Source organism: Pecten maximus, chromosome 8, assembly GCF_902652985.1.
Source record: "Pecten maximus chromosome 8, xPecMax1.1, whole genome shotgun sequence".
Lineage (NCBI taxonomy): Eukaryota > Metazoa > Mollusca > Bivalvia > Pectinida > Pectinidae > Pecten > Pecten maximus.
In genome coordinates, this window is record NC_047022.1 from 18,338,026 (window position 1) to 18,356,946 (window position 18,921).

The 18,921-nt window shown below is 36.9% G+C and overlaps 1 protein-coding gene across 1 annotated transcript in view; it reads left to right on the plus strand.

Annotated features, from left to right (window-relative positions):
- LOC117332671 (eIF-2-alpha kinase activator GCN1-like) overlaps positions 1-18,921 on the plus strand; it is a 63,207-nt gene that overhangs the window by 21,568 nt on the left and 22,718 nt on the right. The window contains exons 21-37 of the mRNA XM_033891665.1: positions 771-864; positions 1,270-1,386; positions 1,860-2,052; positions 3,742-4,058; positions 4,876-5,100; positions 7,042-7,169; positions 7,881-8,073; positions 8,944-9,180; positions 10,327-10,521; positions 11,172-11,418; positions 11,738-11,859; positions 11,998-12,112; positions 12,429-12,608; positions 13,324-13,544; positions 14,767-14,974; positions 16,362-16,558; positions 18,688-18,877. Coding sequence (XP_033747556.1) covers positions 771-864; positions 1,270-1,386; positions 1,860-2,052; positions 3,742-4,058; positions 4,876-5,100; positions 7,042-7,169; positions 7,881-8,073; positions 8,944-9,180; positions 10,327-10,521; positions 11,172-11,418; positions 11,738-11,859; positions 11,998-12,112; positions 12,429-12,608; positions 13,324-13,544; positions 14,767-14,974; positions 16,362-16,558; positions 18,688-18,877 — 3,179 coding nt within the window. The remainder of the gene's footprint in view (positions 1-770; positions 865-1,269; positions 1,387-1,859; positions 2,053-3,741; positions 4,059-4,875; positions 5,101-7,041; positions 7,170-7,880; positions 8,074-8,943; positions 9,181-10,326; positions 10,522-11,171; positions 11,419-11,737; positions 11,860-11,997; positions 12,113-12,428; positions 12,609-13,323; positions 13,545-14,766; positions 14,975-16,361; positions 16,559-18,687; positions 18,878-18,921) is intronic.

Below are 18,921 nucleotides of genomic sequence, written 5' to 3' on the forward strand. Positions count from 1 at the left end.
TACAAATGAAAGAATCAGTTGGTCTGCATAAACAAAAAGGCCCCTACATGTCTTGTGACTAGGTATGATGTCATTTCACTTTGGTACAGATGAATGGATGTTAAATATATTAATGTGGAGCATCCTTGATCTACAGCCTTGGGATCTTTCACTATAGTTATGTCGGACTGAAATCACAATTTTCTAAGTGGTTCGCTGTTCGGCTAAACTCAGAGGTTATTTGATTTTGGCCATGATAGCAGTACCTTCAGATAATTAACGCTGTAACAGATTAGGGGGCTGCGATAACTCAGAGGTCACATTACCTCAGGTAAAGATCCGACATGCATGGTTGGGCGCTCCCTACCTGTGTCTATTTGTGTTTCTCGGGAAGCTGAGAAATGGGCCGTTGTGTGCAGTTGTGGTTATGTCCTTAGACAAGACACTTTACCCTAATTACTGTGGATTGCATGCGGTGGGCCTCCCATATGCTGTTCAGTGAAGTAGTCACTAACTACTACAAGGAGACCCCTCTCATAATGACCCTGGCTGTTCACGGGGTGATAAACCCAGCAAACAAACCATAAGAGATGATCTTAACCAGATCAGTAAGAGTGAGGATTAGAATATTTGGTCCATGAATGGTAACCTGGAGAAAAGTCAATACTGCATACAAACTAGAAACTATGTTACATACACACAAGTTGCCCTGTTTACACATTGATTTAATTAGTGGTCCATTTAATTTGTTTTACACAAAACATTTACAAATTTCTTTTTTCTTTTTTTAGTTTTGAGAAAAATGAAACCAAAGAAAGTAACATCAAACGAGAAAACAAGCTATACTCCTACAAGGAACAGATGGCAGAAATTGAACTGAGAAAGGTAAACAAAAATGTTATCGTCATTTCAGATATATGGACTTAAAGTCCCCTACTTGTTAAACCCGTGGGAGCTATAAGTTTCCTCTCCGTCTGTCTTGTACATATATATGTGTAATGGCAAAGTTTGCCATTGATCTAGTTTAAGATCTAGTTTCAGGGTTTTTTGGGTCAAAGTTCAAGGTCATTATTTTTAGCGGGTGCCGGTAAAGGACATGGATTGCTTTAGCAAAACTAAGTTGACTTGTTTTGATAGTTTTTTAGTCGAAAAAATTTTCAAGATTATGTAAATTCTGTGATAATTTTGCTTTGCGCTAAAATTTGAATGCATCAAATTAAGTACATTTATGGTATGTCATGACAAATTTTAATGTATCTTTGAGAATTTAAATTTTGCGCTAAATCTTAGGAGCTGGAAAAGAAGAAAGGGAAGACAGATAAACCCCTGAAACTGACCAAGAAACAAGAGGAACAGCTTCAGGCCTGTCTGCAGAAGGAATCTGAAATACGCAAGAGATTAACTCAGGTGGGTGGTTATGAAGTGTTGTGTAAGGAGGTGTGGGGTCTTGCTTAAATTTCAGAGATCTGTTTCCCGCGGTACCTTCTTATGCCATTTAGGGACTTATCTGAGACTCAAGATGGGCAATAGACAGAAATATATTGGATTTAGAGTTTGTAGGCAATATTGCTGGCAAGATGTTTTGGAATATTACAATGTATGCCAATGGCGACAAGTTAGCATATGAATTGTGGGACTGATTAAAAATCCAAGATGGCAGACAGACAGTTTCTTCATTAATGTAATTGATACAATCGATGGGTGCTACAATGATGGTTGCTATGATCCATCTCGGATCTTCATATTTTTGTATCATTTTCCCAGTTTTGCAAATTATCCCCAGTATGTTTAGTATTATTCTAATAACCCTGTGAAACTTTATTACTTTTATTTTCTAGTTTCATGTTAAGATTATTTTTTCTCGTTATTTCCCCCAACAGCTTGACAGTGTTGTTTGCTGTAGTTGCCACATCCTTGACGCTTGTATCCAGGGAAACCAGTCTGCCATTAATGGCTACATGAGAGAACTGTGTGGCTGTCTGACTCCTCTGTTTGTGTCACCACTGGCTGCACCACAAATTACCAAAACATTTATAAAACTGGGTGTCTCAGCGTTCGAGGACAAACAACTCGGTAGGCAGCTGAATATAAAACAGAATTGAGTAAAAAGGAAAACAAAAATGAAAATTTCCCAGATCAGCAATACTGTAGATTTTTGAAATTTCTGGTGATTTATTGTGTTTATATTGTTGCATGTTGAATCTAGACTTTCTGATGCAAATTAGAAATTTGCATATGGTATATCCCAGTCATCCCTGTGTCACAAATTATTATCAGTGACCAATCAAATGTGTCGTTACAGCTCAAACAAACTAGACTTTAGTTTGTATAGTTTACATACATGCCATACTTTCAGGAGACCAATAAGGGAGATTGATGATTATTTTAAGGGAGTTTTGCCTAAAATAAGGGAGATTTGTGCGCGACATGAATATCGACATTTTTACTCAATTTTAAAGCAATAAACTAATTTTGAAAGTGATAAAGAATATTTATATTTATTTTGGATATTAATCATATTGTATATGCAAACAACAAAAAGTTGTATAAGGTAAAAAATGCAATAGTATACATTCAGATTCTAAAGATTTGAAATTATTTTTTGATTTTTTTATGTAACACAAAAAGTTTCACAGCTTTATGCATATTACATAACAGCATTTGAAAAGGGTATATTATAATTACATGTAGCTAAAGATTAAGACAAGAAAGTTAATCATTTATCAGTTTGGATTTTTCTTAAAATTAGAAAGCTTGATCCACTCTGAGGGAACACATCAGTTGGAAAAATATCACCATGAAATGTCCTGTGGGATACCTTATGTTGGACCATTTAGATATAAAAATATTCCAAGTGTGCAAGTATATGTATACATGAAGTCATGAGAACTGAAGATGTTCATGTTAGGAAACTGCAGTAAATCTTATCACGATCATTCTAGATTTTGTATATTGTCTCTGTCATGGACTGTACAGTTATTGTAAACATCATGATTGACCACTACGACCACTAGATGTGCTAATTTTGATAGCTTTCTAAAAGAAAATATCGGATTTCAGCTTGCTATCACTGATCAACGATACACATGTTATATGAAAAACACGTGTGCTTTTGCGTCTGACCAGGCTCTGTATCAATTACCATCATCAAAGTATGGTCCTAAAAGAAAACAAACAATAATTCAAGTCTGTTAGCAAAGATGGTTAAAGTTGTTTGTAAGCGACTTGCCTTTATTTCATGGTGATAGATATTCTAGCGCAAACATTACACTAGCCAGAGCTTTGTGAAAGCCGTGTCCAACAGGCGCCATTTTGATTGAGTGATCACGTGAACAGATGGATCACGTGATCGCTAAATTTAGCCAAATCTCGCGATAAAAACTGCTGAATTGTAAACAAATATGGCGTCGGCAAAAATACCGGAGGGAATTACAAAATACGGGAATTTGGGCTCTCCTGCCGGGAGGAAATAAATGACTTGTAAATAAGGGAGATTTTGTCTCACGCCGGGAGGTATGGCATGTATGAGTTTGTGCTGGTCTAGTTGAGACTTTTCATCTTTTTAAAATTTGTCTTCCTTACTTGAAGAAAATACTTTTTCTGTCATTATATGGCGAAAAAACTTGGATTCATTCCTTATAAGTGGTTGTATTTCCATAAAACTTATTCTATATGGTCACAGGGTGGGGGGGGGGGGGACTCATATCTTACAAACTTTTTCTGTTAATAGTGTTATTGACATACTCATGCTTTCTCCCCTAGGAACACAGATATGTAATTCCACTGTACGCCTGCTGGACCCAGCATGTGCCGTGGAATCAGAGTGGACCAAGGAGCCAGCCACAGACCAGGCTGCCCGTTTGGTCAGGAAGCTTTATGCGATGGCATCAAAAGAGACTTCCGAGTTTGAAGACACTGCCCTGTTTCCTGTAGCAACATTCAACTTCATCTTTTATCTACTGAAGGCTGTGTTGAGACAGGGAGCAGTACTGGTAAAGGGTGATGATCGAACCCAAGGGGAGGCCATCAAACTCATGGAGCTTCACGCTGGTATGAGGATAGAGGAACATACTGATGAGGTCAGTATAGGATGATATCATTATCTAGTACACATTAAGTGATGATGTCATTGTTCAGTACACATTATGTGATGATGTCATTGTTTAGTACACATTAAATGATGATGTCATTGTTTAGTACACAATAAGTGATGATGTCCTTATTTAGTACACAAAGTGATGATATCATTGATGAGTGCAGATAAAGTGACAATGCCATTTATGAGAACACATAAAGTGGTGGTTTTTTTTTTAATGTTCATGTTATAGTAGTAAATTTCTGTAAACTCTAGATTTGCATAAAGTGGTGATGTCATTGTTGAGTACACCTGAAGTGGTGATGTCATTGTTTACATTCACATAAACTGGTGATGTCATTATTAAGGTTCCTATAAAAGTGATTATTTAACCAATTTATGAACAAAAGACTCAAACACAAAAAGTGATTATTTAACCAAACAAAATCTGTAATGTTTAAATAGGCATTAAAGTATGGTGCCCCAAAATTAGTTATACTAAAGAAAAAACTCCTAAAGAAAAAAAAACTTACTCCCAGTCTCTAACAACAGATTTAATTTGTAACAGTTAAATATCAGACCAAAAAAAAAAGAAAAATGAACAAGATGTGTATTGATTTTTTAAATTTTGTTTTTAAATTACTAAAACCAACATTTGAAAATCAGGCATTCAGATGTTCTTGTAAATTTGGTTGATAATAAATCCTCTATTTGCTATAGATTTTAATCTTAGTTTGCAAAATTCAAGGAATGATGAATTATTATCTTTTTCATTTAAGATATTTTATGGAATCAGATTTACAGTGATGTTAATTTTTCAGCATGACCCAGCCTTACTGGATCACAAACAACTACTCTGTCTCCTAATCCATGTGATATCAACGTCTATTGCCAAACTCGGTCAGCTAGCCGCCTCGGCGTTAGTGGAGGTTTGTGAGAGTATCTCTGGGGAGGAGGGGTGCAGTAAAGCTACGGAGAAGGAAGTTCTTGTTCTTCTAGAAGCTTTGAAGTCCCCATGTACAGCAGTGAGGGATTCCGTGTTACAGGTGGGCTGAATGCTTGATTTACATGATAGAAAATTAGAAGCTTGTCAATCAAACAAACATTTTTAAAAAGCCATTTTACATGAAACCACTCATCTTTCCATGAATAAATATTAATAAAAAATTTTAATTAGATTGACTTAAGGTATTTTTCATGTTTGTAGTATACAATTTCAGGTGTTGGAAGTGTACTGCTTGTACAAAGGACATTTAAATAAGGACAGGCACACAACAAGTGTAATATATCAAGATATATTTAGGACTTCTTTATATTGTTTTCAGCTGAAATTTCGATCAATAATTTTCAGTTCGTCAGATTTCACTAGTGTTATTGATTTGCGGAATATAGATTAAAAAGTGGGTTTTTTTAGCCCCACAAAAGTACCTAATTTTACAGCTTATTATTATACCTGAAAATATAAAAGCCTGGGGTATACATCATTTGATTGTCTGCATTGCACTTTAGCTATATAGGTGTGGCATTTATGTCCTTGTTTCAGGCCATAATCATTAGAGGTAGCTGATAAAAGTTATTTCTGATTCGAAATTGATTTTATGTTATCATAAAAGTTCAAATTTCTGCCAAGTTTTTAAACTTACAGTTTTGTGTTAGCTCCATTTCTACCGATATTATTAATGCTATAATATCTTCTCTAGCTTAAACTGTACATTGGAGAGTTAGTGAAATGAGATGGAATGGATATGGTATAAGCATGGAGAGTTAGTGAAATGAGATGGAATGGATATGGTATAAGCATGGAGAGTTAGTGAAATGAGATGGAATGGATATGGTATAAGCATGGAGAGTTAGTGAAATGAGATGGAATGGATATGGTATAAGCATGGAGAGTTAGTGAAATGAGATGGAATGGATATGGTATAAGCATGTTCAACTTATTGCGAGTTAGTGAAATGAGATGGAATGGATATGGTATAAGCATGGAGAGTTAGTGAAATGAGATGGAATGGATATGGTATAAGCATGGAGAGTTAGTGAAATGAGATGGAATGGATATGGTATAAGCATGGAGAGTTAGTGAAATGAGATGGAATGGATATGGTATAAGCATGGAGAGTTAGTGAAATGAGATGGAATGGATATGGTATAAGCATGGAGAGTTAGTGAAATGAGATGGAATGGATATGGTATAAGCATGGAGAGTTAGTGAAATGAGATGGAATGGATATGGTATAAGCATGGAGAGTTAGTGAAATGAGATGGCATGGATATGGTATCAGCATGGAGAGTTAGTGAAATGAGATGGAATGGATATGGTATCAGCATGGAGAGTTAGTGAAATGAGATGGCATGGATATGGTATCAGCATGGAGAGTTAGTGAAATGAGATGGAATGGATATGGTATAAGCATGGAGAGTTAGTGAAATGAGATGGCATGGATATGGTATCAGCATGGAGAGTTAGTGAAATGAGATGGAATGGATATGGTATAAGCATGGAGAGTTAGTGAAATGAGATGGAATGGATATGGTATAAGCATGGAGAGTTAGTGAAATGAGATGGAATGGATATGGTATAAGCATGTTCAACTTATTGCGAGTTAGTGAAATGAGATGGAATGGATATGGTATAAGCATGGAGAGTTAGTGAAATGAGATGGAATGGATATGGTATAAGCATGGAGAGTTAGTGAAATGAGATGGCATGGATATGGTATCAGCATGTTCAACTTATTGCACATCTTTATGAACACAGTTAAACTTTGTCATCTTAAACTCTGATAACTCTGATAACTCAAACAACATGAGAAAAAAATCAGTTTCAACAGTAAATGCTCTATATAAGATATACATGTACTTGGCACCTCAAATGCTTGAGAAATCTTGAACTTTTTCATGAACCCACTTACTTTAAGATAACAAAGTTTGACTGTATTTTATGTATTCTACATTCAAAGCATTTGTTACGTCCTTATCTTTGCCAGGGCTTGATGTGTCTCGTCCCGGTGCTTCCCAATGTGGACGATAACTTTAACCTAGGCATTGCCATTGCACAGAGAGTGTGGGTGGTCAGCTTCGACAGTGACGACAATGTGAAATTATTGGCTGAAAAGTAAGTTTATGCAGCAGTGAATTTTCATTTCATAAATTTAAGATTAGGGCTCTTCCAGAATTATCTGTGTTTGAGGGTTGAGAGGCACTTGTGGTAAAAGTTGATGGGTGGTAGGGGTAAATCCCCCTTTTCTAGTATTCCTTATGCTAAACATGTTTTAATGTTTAAAGGCTGGTGGGGTCTTTGAAAAATGCCTCCGAACCCTCCCACATGGATAATTAATTCTTAAGTAATATTGAATTAATTACATTATTTATCTGACAATGTACCCTTGTCCAAGCCTGCCCTTCTCTATTACTGTTCAGTAAAATTATATACAAATGCTACATCATTGTCCTGTAATGAAAAAAAAACCCTTGACTTTTAAGTTATGTGTGGCTCCAGAGCTTAATCCAAGATAAATACAAATATGTTTCAAATACCATTTTCATTTGTAACGTCTATTAATGGCACTACATGTACATCACTAATTCTTTAATCTATTAATGTTGCAATTCTCCATTAATTCCGTAAAAATAGAGACTATAAAAACATGAACTCAAAATAATATTTTGAAAATACAAATAAATTCAGTCAGAGGCTAAGCCTTTAAAATTCTGTTTACTGAAAATGAAGATTTCTCTACTTCAACATATTGAATGAAAACTCTACTGTGCATATAACTATTATCATCGCTGATGTTGACACTGTGACATGTTCCCTGTTGTCAAGGTTACTACAGGAGTTGATGCTGGACGAACCATATGAGGATATGGCTGGACCGTTGATTGATGATGTCATTTCCACTGAGGAAGTTGTCCGTCTTGGTGCCTCCAAGGCCCTGGAGAAGACACTTGAATGTCACAGTGACTATGTTACAGCAACCATCGAACAACTGAAGACGAAATACGAGGAAAAGCTTTATGTCAGTAGATCACCTGTTATTAGTCTCTACCGGTGAAAATGGGGGAGGTTTCTTCTCCGTCCATCTTGTACATAATGCCAAAGTTTGTCAGCACTCAGTGGCTTCATTCCTAGAGGGATTTTGATAAAACTTCACACAATGATAAAGGATTATAATATCTCGGACAAGATATCTTGTTATCGCCTGAAAATTATATTTCTCCACCAATTATTTTACTGATTTGATAAGGTATTGTACCTTAGACCCATGTCAAGTAACAGTCCATTACGCTGTCTGTTTCTGTTTATCGTGGTACAATGGTTGGACAAGAGTTGTTCAATTTATGAAATAATGACTAACTCAGTGATTTTATGTTGACTTTGGACGAGGCTTGACAAAGATTCTCAAGGCCTCTATAATATCTACAGCTGTCAAGATCTATACCTGAAATGTTACAATTAAAAACTGCCAATTAAGTTTTTCCGCATAAGCCAAGAGGCCCCAGGTATCACAACTGCAATAGCCCAAAAACCCTGAAATTCATTTCAAGTATACAGTATACTATAGTCTTGAGGTGTTAAGTTATGTTACATTGAAGTATTTTTTGTACTTTTTGGCACTTAAGGTATAGAGTTAATTTAACTATTGAGTTGAATGTGTTAATTGCTTTTAATTAATAAAGACTATTTCTTGAAGATGTGCTTTTAATTGTTTTAATCCTGTTCATAGTTGATCATTTACTAAAACTAGGGCACATCTAAATATATTAACTAAGAGAATTTAAAAATAGCAGATACAATTGTAAGGCAGTCATTTCAGAAGTTTGTGTTGTTCTCAAGAATTTAGAAATACTTTTATTAAATGTGACTGACTGGTTTCTGATAACTGCAGATGCCGCCACCGAAGCTGGATAATTTTGGCCGTTTGTTGGAGGACCAGCCCCAGGATGAGTGGCAGGCTCGCAGTGGAGTGGCTGCTGCTCTCAAAGCAATGTCACCTCTCATTCCGTCAGACCAGATCATTGAACTCTTCAGCTTTTATGTCCCTAAGGCTCTCGGAGACCGGATACCAGAAGTCCGTAGCCACATGAGAGACGCAGCTCTAGCCGCCATCAATGACCATGGAAAGGTGAAACTGAATTAAAAAGCTTGGCTGTTTTTGGTTTTGCTGTCAAAATATGCATTTAAGAAATAAGGACTGACCAGTGATTTATTTCTCTTTCCATGTCTTGTCAAAGACTTTCAAGTCCTGTATTGAAATAATATTTATGCTGGTCTGCCAAGATCTAATACATTGAAAAAGGCCTCTTATTTTCTGGATATTTGATATTGTCTGAAGATAATAGATAAATAAATGAATAAGATAATAAAAATAAATGAATAGATAGATAAAATACATAGATATAAATTTTGAGGGATTTACTATTCTGTCTCTAATGCAGAGTTACCTACTCCTGTTAGCAGGAATGGATTGTTACGTTGTTTGTGAGAGTAATGTCATATTTTTTTGAGAAAATGACGTAACTTTCTCATGCAAACTGATACGTCATCAATCACTACCTGCTCGCAAGAGCAGATAACTCTGTATCAAACAATACAATGATTATCAGACAATACAATGATTATCAAACAATACAATGATTATCAAACAATACAATGATTATCAGACAATACAATGATTATCAAACAATACAATGATTATCAGACAATACAATGATTATCAAACAATACAAGGATTATCAGACAATACAATGATTATCAAACAATACAATGATTATCAGACAATACAATGATTATCAGACAATACAATGATTATCAGACAATACAAGGATTATCAGACAATACAATGATTATCAGACAATACAATGATTATCAAACAATACAATGATTATCAAACAATACAATGATTATCAGACAATACAATGATTATCAAACAATACAATGATTATCAGACAATACAATGATTATCAAACAATACAATGATTATCAGACAATACAATGATTATCAAACAATACAAGGATTATCAGACAATACCAGGATTATCAAACAATACAATGATTATCAGACAATACAATGATTATCAAACAATACAAGGATTATCAGACAATACAAGGATTATCAGACAATACAATGATTATCAGACAATACAATGATTATCAGACAATACAATTCAGTGTCCTTAATTCAGTTTGTGGGTATCCTAAGTACTTTGTAAAAGGAAGCTTTCTTCTTGAAATGTGAAATCTTCTTAAAAAATGTTTTAATCTATTACAGGAGAACGTGGTTTTGCTGTTGCCAGTATTTGAAGAATTCCTGGCCAATGCCCCTAACACGGCCAGTAACGATGCAGTACGACAAAGTATTGTGATCCTAATGGGATCCCTTGCCAAGCATCTGGACAAGAACAACCCAAAGATCAAACCTATCATGGCCCAGCTTATTGGTGCTCTGTCTACACCTTCTCAGGAGGTAAGTAAACTGTCCTCATTAGTATTCCCTCCTGTCGCCAGTGTGAAATTGTCTACTCTGTCTGTAGTATGATTTTAATTTCAATCCCATTTTAGTGTATTGATTGTTTCTTGGCTGAGTTTGTTGTCCCAGGTTCATTTTGGGGCAGGAGTCTCATTGTAGTAGCTGGTGGCTACCTCACTGAACAACATTGGGGAGGTGCGGTGCATGATATCTACAGCAATTTGGGTTTTGTGCCAGACTCAATCACTCTGGCATGTATGGACAGTCTTTGCTCTCAGCTTCCATGAGAAACACAACATTTTAGTATCATTGAACAAGGAACATCTAACAATCTATAAGTTTGGTTTGTTTTTGCATTGTTTAACATCCTATCATTAGGTATGTTTATTAAAGGACAGAAGCTAGTGATAAAGGCCTACAAAACTGTTGTGTAATATTATGATATTCAGTCCATCATGGGGTGTTCTCGTGTTATAGCTGGCACATGCAGCAAGCCTGTCAAGAATTTCAATGATACAACAGAACATTCCATATCTGAACCACTGTGGTTAAATATAATTTATCAAGCTATGCACATATTCAGATATTTGTTGTCAACATTTGGAAATGATGCATTTAGTTATGATTTGTGCTCTTATCTTCTTCAGGTGCAAGAGGCAGTTGCCCATTGCTTACCTCCCTTGGTTCAGGGAATCAAACAGGATGCTCCGGAGCTTGTACAGAAACTGATGCAGCTCCTTTTGGAGTCGGACAAATATGGAGAAAGAAGAGGAGCAGCGTATGGATTAGCGGGGCTCGTCCGGGGTCTAGGGATCACTTCCCTCAAACAGTTAGAGATCATGTCCACTTTAGAGGAGGCTGTCAAAGACAAAAAGAATCCTCGTCGGAGAGAAGGTTGGTGTTGTCATGTTGTGCTACTACAATTATTAAAACAATAGACATTACAGTTCTAGTCTCACACTAGATAATTATAAGGAAAGGTAAGGTAGCAAATATTGTAGGCACCATATTGTCATGTTGTACAAATGTCCAATATGTTGATTTAGTGTAGATAAAAGATGAGAATACGGCCTTCAAGTAAATAAATCCTCATCATAAAATCTTTTAACTGTATATTTGTTATAATTATGGTAGAAGGCTTTTTATGTTTACTGAATTATATTAAATGTATTTTGTATACACTCATCAATATTTAATGTATTTTGTGTACTAGGTGCCCTGTTTGCCTATGAGATGCTGTGTGCTATGTTGGGTAAGCTGTTTGAGCCATATGTCGTGAATATCCTGCCTCATCTCCTCCTGTGCTTCGGTGACAGCAGCCAGTACGTCCGTGAGGTACGTCTCAACAGGTCCTATCAAATCTTAAACTTTTCATCACTTCTGTTTATTTAAACCGATTCAGAAAAATACAAAGTGTAAACACTTTTTGTGATTTCCATCTCCTAAACATTTACAGTGATTGTTTTGCTACAGGCAGCAGATTTCACAGCTAAAGCTGTGATGAAGATGCTGACAGCCCATGGAGTCAAACTTGTGCTGCCCTCTTTACTGAGAGGCCTGGAGGAGGACGCCTGGAGAACCAAAGCAGGTACAAATGTTACAAACACAAAATCCTTGGTAAATCCTTGAAGAAAATGTTTACTGTAATTAATTCATTATCATAGTCACTTTGTAAACGAGTCCTAGCTACCAGCTGTTGGTGTATCATTTTGATAGAGCTACACATATGATGTTCATACAGATAATGTTGATTGAGAAAATCTGTCAATTAAGTGAGAAAATCTCTCGGTTAGATCATAAAACTTGTCAATTTAGTGATGAATTCTGTCAATTAGTTGATTAGATTTGACGATAAAATTATGAAATCTGTCGATTTCTTCAATTGATGAGTTGTACACTCACAGGAGCGGTGGAGTTGTTGGGCGCTATGGCATACTGTGCCCCCAAACAGTTGTCTGCCTGCTTGCCAAGCATCGTACCAAAACTGTCCGAAGTACTTACCGACTCTCATGTTAAAGTCCAGAAGGCTGGAGCTCAGGCCCTGAAACAGATTGGGGCTGTCATCAGGAACCCGGAAATTCAGGGTGGGTGATCATGTATTAATCGAGATATTTTATATGTTTACACTGTCAGATTCTTACCCAAGGTTTGTTTTAGTAATGGACACATTTTTTCTTGACCAAAGAAATAGTTCAGCATTTTCTTGATACAGTTCCTGGTTGCTGTCACATTTTATATTGGCATAAAATGTAACAAATATGATTTTGTTTGTATGAATGAGTTCTGATTCTCGATATCCCAACTGTTACAGTAAAGTGTATTACTCAATATAATGAAATGTTCATAGAAACCGTTGCAATTTACAAATCACAAAATTTACTAAATACAATGAATTTAGCTGAAGTTTTTGACTATTTATATGGTACCTATCCCATGTACCCAGAAATTCTCTTAAAATAGCTTGAAGAAAAATTTCACGTTAACATGCAGAATAAAGATTATTCTCTGCCAATTGGCATAGACGGATCCAGAAGGGGAGTTAAAACTTAAGAATTTTATCAGAATACCATATGAATAAAAGTTCATCCCAGAAAAAAAAATATCCCCGCTCCCCAACTGAAATTCCTGGATACGACTGTGATGGGCAATACTACTTTACTTTAGATTTTATCTGGCAAATGGTATTTTGATGGGTGGAAATATTATTATGAACTTCATAAAATTGAAGTTGTTTTGCACAGAGCACCTTTATTTCCCACATATCATGAAAATATGGTAAGATGTTTTTCATTTTATCAGAAATTGTACCAAACCTGTTGGATGCTTTACAAGAGCCATCAAAGAGAACAATGGTGTGTCTACAGACTCTGTTAGACACCAAGTTTGTACATTTCATTGACGCTCCCTCACTGGCCCTCATCATGCCTGTCGTGGAACGTGCCTTCCAGGACCGAAATACTGAAACCAGGAAAATGGCTGCCCAAATCATTGGCAATATGTACTCTCTAACTGATCAAAAGGTAGATTATTCTAACTCTATGATCTCTAACCAATTAGAAGGTAGATTATTCTTATTCTCTAACTGATCAAAAGGTAGATTATTCTAACTCTATGATCTGTAACCAATTAGAAGGTAGATAATTCTTACTCTCTAACTGATCAAAAGGTAGATTATTCTAACTCTATGATCTCTAACCAACCAGAAGATAGATTATTCTTACTCTCTAACTGACCAGAAGGTAGATTATTCTTACTCTCTAACTGACCAGAAGGTAGATTATTCTTCCTCTCTAACTGACCAGAAGGTAGATTATTCTTACTCTCTAACTGACCAGAAGGTAGATTATTCTTACTCTCTAACTGACCAGAATGTAGATTATTCTTACTCTCTAACTGACCAGAATGTAGATTATTCTTACTCTCTAACTGACCAGAAGGTAGATTATTCTTACTCTCTAACTGACCAGAAGGTAGATAATTCTTACTCGTTAACTGACCAGAAGGTAGATTCTTACTCTCTAACCGACCAGAATTGTTCTTACTCTTTAACAATAACTGTTATTCTATTACAAGGTGACAAACACAAATAAACCACACAAGGGTTAATAGTCAATTTCTCAGACAGTAAATAGTCAATTTCTCAGACAGTAAATAGTCAATTTCTCAGACAGTAAATAGTCAATTTCTCAGACAGTAAATAGTCAATTTCTCAGACAGTAAATAGTCAATTTCTCAGACAGTAAGTAGTTAATTTCTCAGACAGTAAGTAGTCAATTTCTCAGACAGTAAATAGTCAATTTCTCAGACAGTAAATAGTCAAAAGGTTCAATATCTTAAACTAAAACTGACACTTAAAAGAAATTGATTTTATTGATTATTTTGAGAATATTTGCTTAATATCAGTAAATTGTATACTGTGTAACAAATATGTTTTCGTGTTGAAAGCATTCCGTTTAGATTGCTCTATACCTACAGCCTGTCTATTTCCTTGTTGTGGTGGATGTGCCAATTCCTCATTGTGCCTATCTGTATCTATTCAGTTTTGTACTAAAATTTGTAAAGCTCCAAAATAAACATGTTCTAGTAAATTCTGTTGACTCTAACCGATTAAAGATATGATCAGATCCTATATTAATTCTACAAATTAAAGTTTTGATGATGATATTTTGATTGAGTATATCAAAAACCACAAAGAATGTTATGTTAAATAATCACCAACATTTATAATGTTGACTCCTTAAGGATCTGGACCCCTACATAGAGAAGGTGATTCCAGGTTTACAGCAGTCGCTGTTGGACCCCGTCCCCGAGGTGCGTACCGTTTCCTCACGCGCTCTTGGTGCCATGGTGAAAGGAATGGGAGGGGCTAAGTTTGATGAGCTACTGAAATGGTTGATGGACACACTGAAGTCTGAGAGCAGCTCTGTGGATCGATCGGGAGCAGCTCAAGGTATGTATAGTGACCTCTGTGTAATCGGACATTGTGTGAGATGTGTCGGTCAGATTACACAGGTTTGACTGTTATCAGACATTGTGTGGGATGTGTCGGTCAGATTACACAGGTTTGACTGTAATCGGACATTGTGTGGGATGTGTCGGTCAGATTACACAGGTTTGACTGTAATCGGACATTGTGTGGGATGTGTCGGTCAGATTACACAGGTTTGACTGTGTAATCGGACATTGTGTTGGATGTGTCGGTCAGATTACACAGGTTTGACTGTGTAATCGGACATTGTGTAAGATGTGTCTGTCAGATTACACAGGTTTGACTGTGTAATCGGACATTGTGTGGGATGTGTCGGTCAGATTACACAGGTTTGACTGTGTAATCGGACATTGTGTGGGATGTGTCGGTCAGATTACACAGGTTTGACTGTGTAATCGGACATTGTGTGGGATGTGTCGGTCAGATTACACAGGTTTGACTGTGTAATCGGACATTGTGTGGGATGTATGACATGACCATACAACATGACAGAATGTACCTGTAAAGTGAACACAGAATACCAATCCTTAATGTTGAGCCAATGTATGTTTGATATCTCAGTAACTGAGCCACGACACACACAATGATGTATTTATAACTTGTCCTGGTATGTTTGATATCTGGGTAACTGTTAGAGCCATGACACACACAATGATGTATTTATAACTTGGTCCAGGTACGTTTGATATCTCCGTAACTGTTAGAGCCATGACACACACAATGATGTATTTATAACTTGTCCAGGTACGTGTGATATCTGGGTAACTGTTAGAGCCATGACACACACAATGATGTATTTATAACTAGTCCAGGTACGTTTGATATCTCCGTAACTGTTAGAGCCATGACACACACAATGATGTATTTATAACTTGTCCAGGTACGTGTGATATCTGGGTAACTGTTAGAGCCATGACACACACAATGATGTATTTATAACTTGTCCAGGTACGTTTGATATCTCAGTAACTGTTAGAGCCATGACACACACAATGATGTATTTATAACTTGTCCAGGTACGTGTGATATCTCAGTAACTGAGCCATGACACACACAATGATGTATTTATAACTTGTCCAGGTACATTTGATATCTCAGTAACTGAGCCGTGACACACACAATGATGTATTTATAACTTGTCCAGGTATGTTTGATATCTGGATAACTGTTAGAGCCATGACACACACAATGATGTATTTATAACTTGTCCAGGTACGTTTGATATCTGGATAACTGTTAGAGCCATGACACACACAATGATGTATTTATAACTTGTCCAGGTACGTTTGATATCTCAGTAACTGTTAGAGCCATGACACACACAATGATGTATTTATAACTTGTCCAGGTCTCAGTGAAGTTATCGGTGGCCTTGGTTTGGGCGAGCTGAAACGTCTGATGCCTGGTATCATACAGACTGCGGAACGAATAGATATCCCGTCCCACGCTCGTGATGGATACATCATGATGTACATCTACCTACCCTCCGTCTTTGGAAAAGAATTCATGGCCTACATCGGCCCTATCATCCCCTCTATTCTCCAGGTGAGTTCATGGCCCAATAAACATGTCTATCTCCAAGATAATTAAAATTTATCCTTGAATGTCTTTCTTCAAAATGTGTATAGAATTAACATTTTAGAATTATATTTTGTTGGTAGCTTTTATTTGATATTTATTAGCTCACCTGGTCCGAAGGACCAAGGAGAGCTTATGCCATACCGTGGCGTCCGGCGTCCGTCGTCCGTCCGTCCGTCAACAATTGACTTCTTCTTCACAACCGCTGATCAGAATTTCATCAAATTTGGTCAGAAGCATCCCTATGGGAAGGGAACTCAAAATTGTACAAATGATGGGGCTGGCACCCCAGGGGCCTGAGGGGCGGGGCCAAAAGGGGTCAATTTTGATATATTGATATAAACGACTTCTTCTCTGAAACCGAGCAATGGATATCGCTCATATTTGCCTGGTAGCATCACTATGGGGTGAGGATTCAAAATTGTACAAATGATGGGGCTGGCCCCCCAGGGGCCTGAGGGGCGGGGCCAAAAGGGTTCAATTGGTCTATATTGATATAAACGACTCCTTTTCTGAAACCGAGCAATGGATATCGCTCATATTTGCCTGGTAGCATCACTATGGGGTGAGGATTCAAAATTGTACAAATGATGGGGCTGGCCCCCCCAGGGGCCTGAGGGGCAGGGCCAAATGTGGTCAATTTAGCTATATTGATATAAACGACTTCTTCTCTGAAACCAAGCAATGGATATCGCTCATATTTGCCTAGTAGCATCACTATGGGGTGAGGATTCAAAATTGTACAAATGATGGGGCTGACCCCCCAGGGGCCTGAGGGGCAGGGCCAAATGTGGTCAATTTAGCTATATTGATATAAACGACTTCTTCTCTGAAACTAAGCAATGGATATCGCTCATATTTGCCTAGTAGCATCACTATGGGGTGAGGATTCAAAATTGTACAAATGGTGGGGCTAAACCCCAAGGGGCCTGAGAGGTGGGGCCAAAATTGGTCAATTTGTTTAAACAACTTCTTCTGAAACTAAGCAATGGATATTACTCACATTTGTATGGTAGCATGGTTATGGGGTGGGGATTCAAAATTGTACAAATGTTGGGGTTGACCCAGGCCGCCAGGGGGCTGAGGGGTGGGGCCAAAAGGGGCCAATTCGGCTAAATTGATTTAAACAAATTATTCTCTGAAACTTAGCAATGGTTTTACTGGTAGTATCCTATAGGGGTAGGGATTCAAAATTGTATAAAGGAAGGAGCTGACACACACCCCCCCTCCAAGGGCAGAGGGCAGGGTCAAAAGGGGTCAATTAGTCTAAACAAGATCTTCTCTGAAACTAAGCAATGGATATCACTCACATTTGTGTGGTAGCATCCCTATGGGGTCGCGCCAAAAGTCAATTTCATTTCATGGATTAATGCACTTTTTGGCATTTTTAGTATAAAATAAAACCAATGTACATGTACCCATATAAAATGCTTATGATATATATTGACTTAGCAATACCAGTGACAAATATACTGAAGCAACATTCTTGTTTCATATTTCATGAAACCAGGTGAGCGATACAGGCCCTCTGGGCCTCTTGTTTATTCTGTCTATCAGTGAATGACTGAAAAAATGGTTACGTATTTTGATAACGTCGCACACAAATGCATTAGTTTTGGGAGACTTTTTTCAGTAATTTGCTAAAACATCGTTGACCTTTAACATATTGCTTACCATTGAATATTTAAACAACATACTCGGTACGGAAACTGAAATGAATATATCCTGGTTATTGGTGAAAACTTGAAACACAGTCTGTGTTTTGTTGACATAAAAATCATTGTGCCATAAATAATAAATAACTTATTATAAATTATGCATCTTTTCCTTTTTAGTTTTTATCAATGCAAAGACAGAAAATTGTAAGGCATATTTCAGAGTGCTCATTGGTTTTCATCTTCGCTAGTCAATGGTTACAATCCACCTTCTCTTCACCTGTCTGATTAGTTCTCAGTCTATGCATTGATAGACCAATTTATTATCTAGTTAAATCCTTTAAAATTTTACAAAATGAAGAATACTTGTATATTTCATGGAAGACTCTGATTTTCCAGTTTTCAACTTTCACTCACTGATTGCACTGTTTTTGACCCCAGGCATTAGCTGATGAATCTGAGTATGTGAGAGACACGGCTCTCAGAGCAGGCCAGAGGATTATTAATGTGTACGCAGACACGGCCATAGAGCTTCTGTTACCCCAGCTGGAGAAGGGTCTGTTCGACGATAACTGGAGGATCCGATTCTCTTCTGTACAGTTACTGGGAGATCTCCTCTACCGAATATCAGGTATTGTACTGAGGCTAATGATGTACATATTGTAGGTATTTACT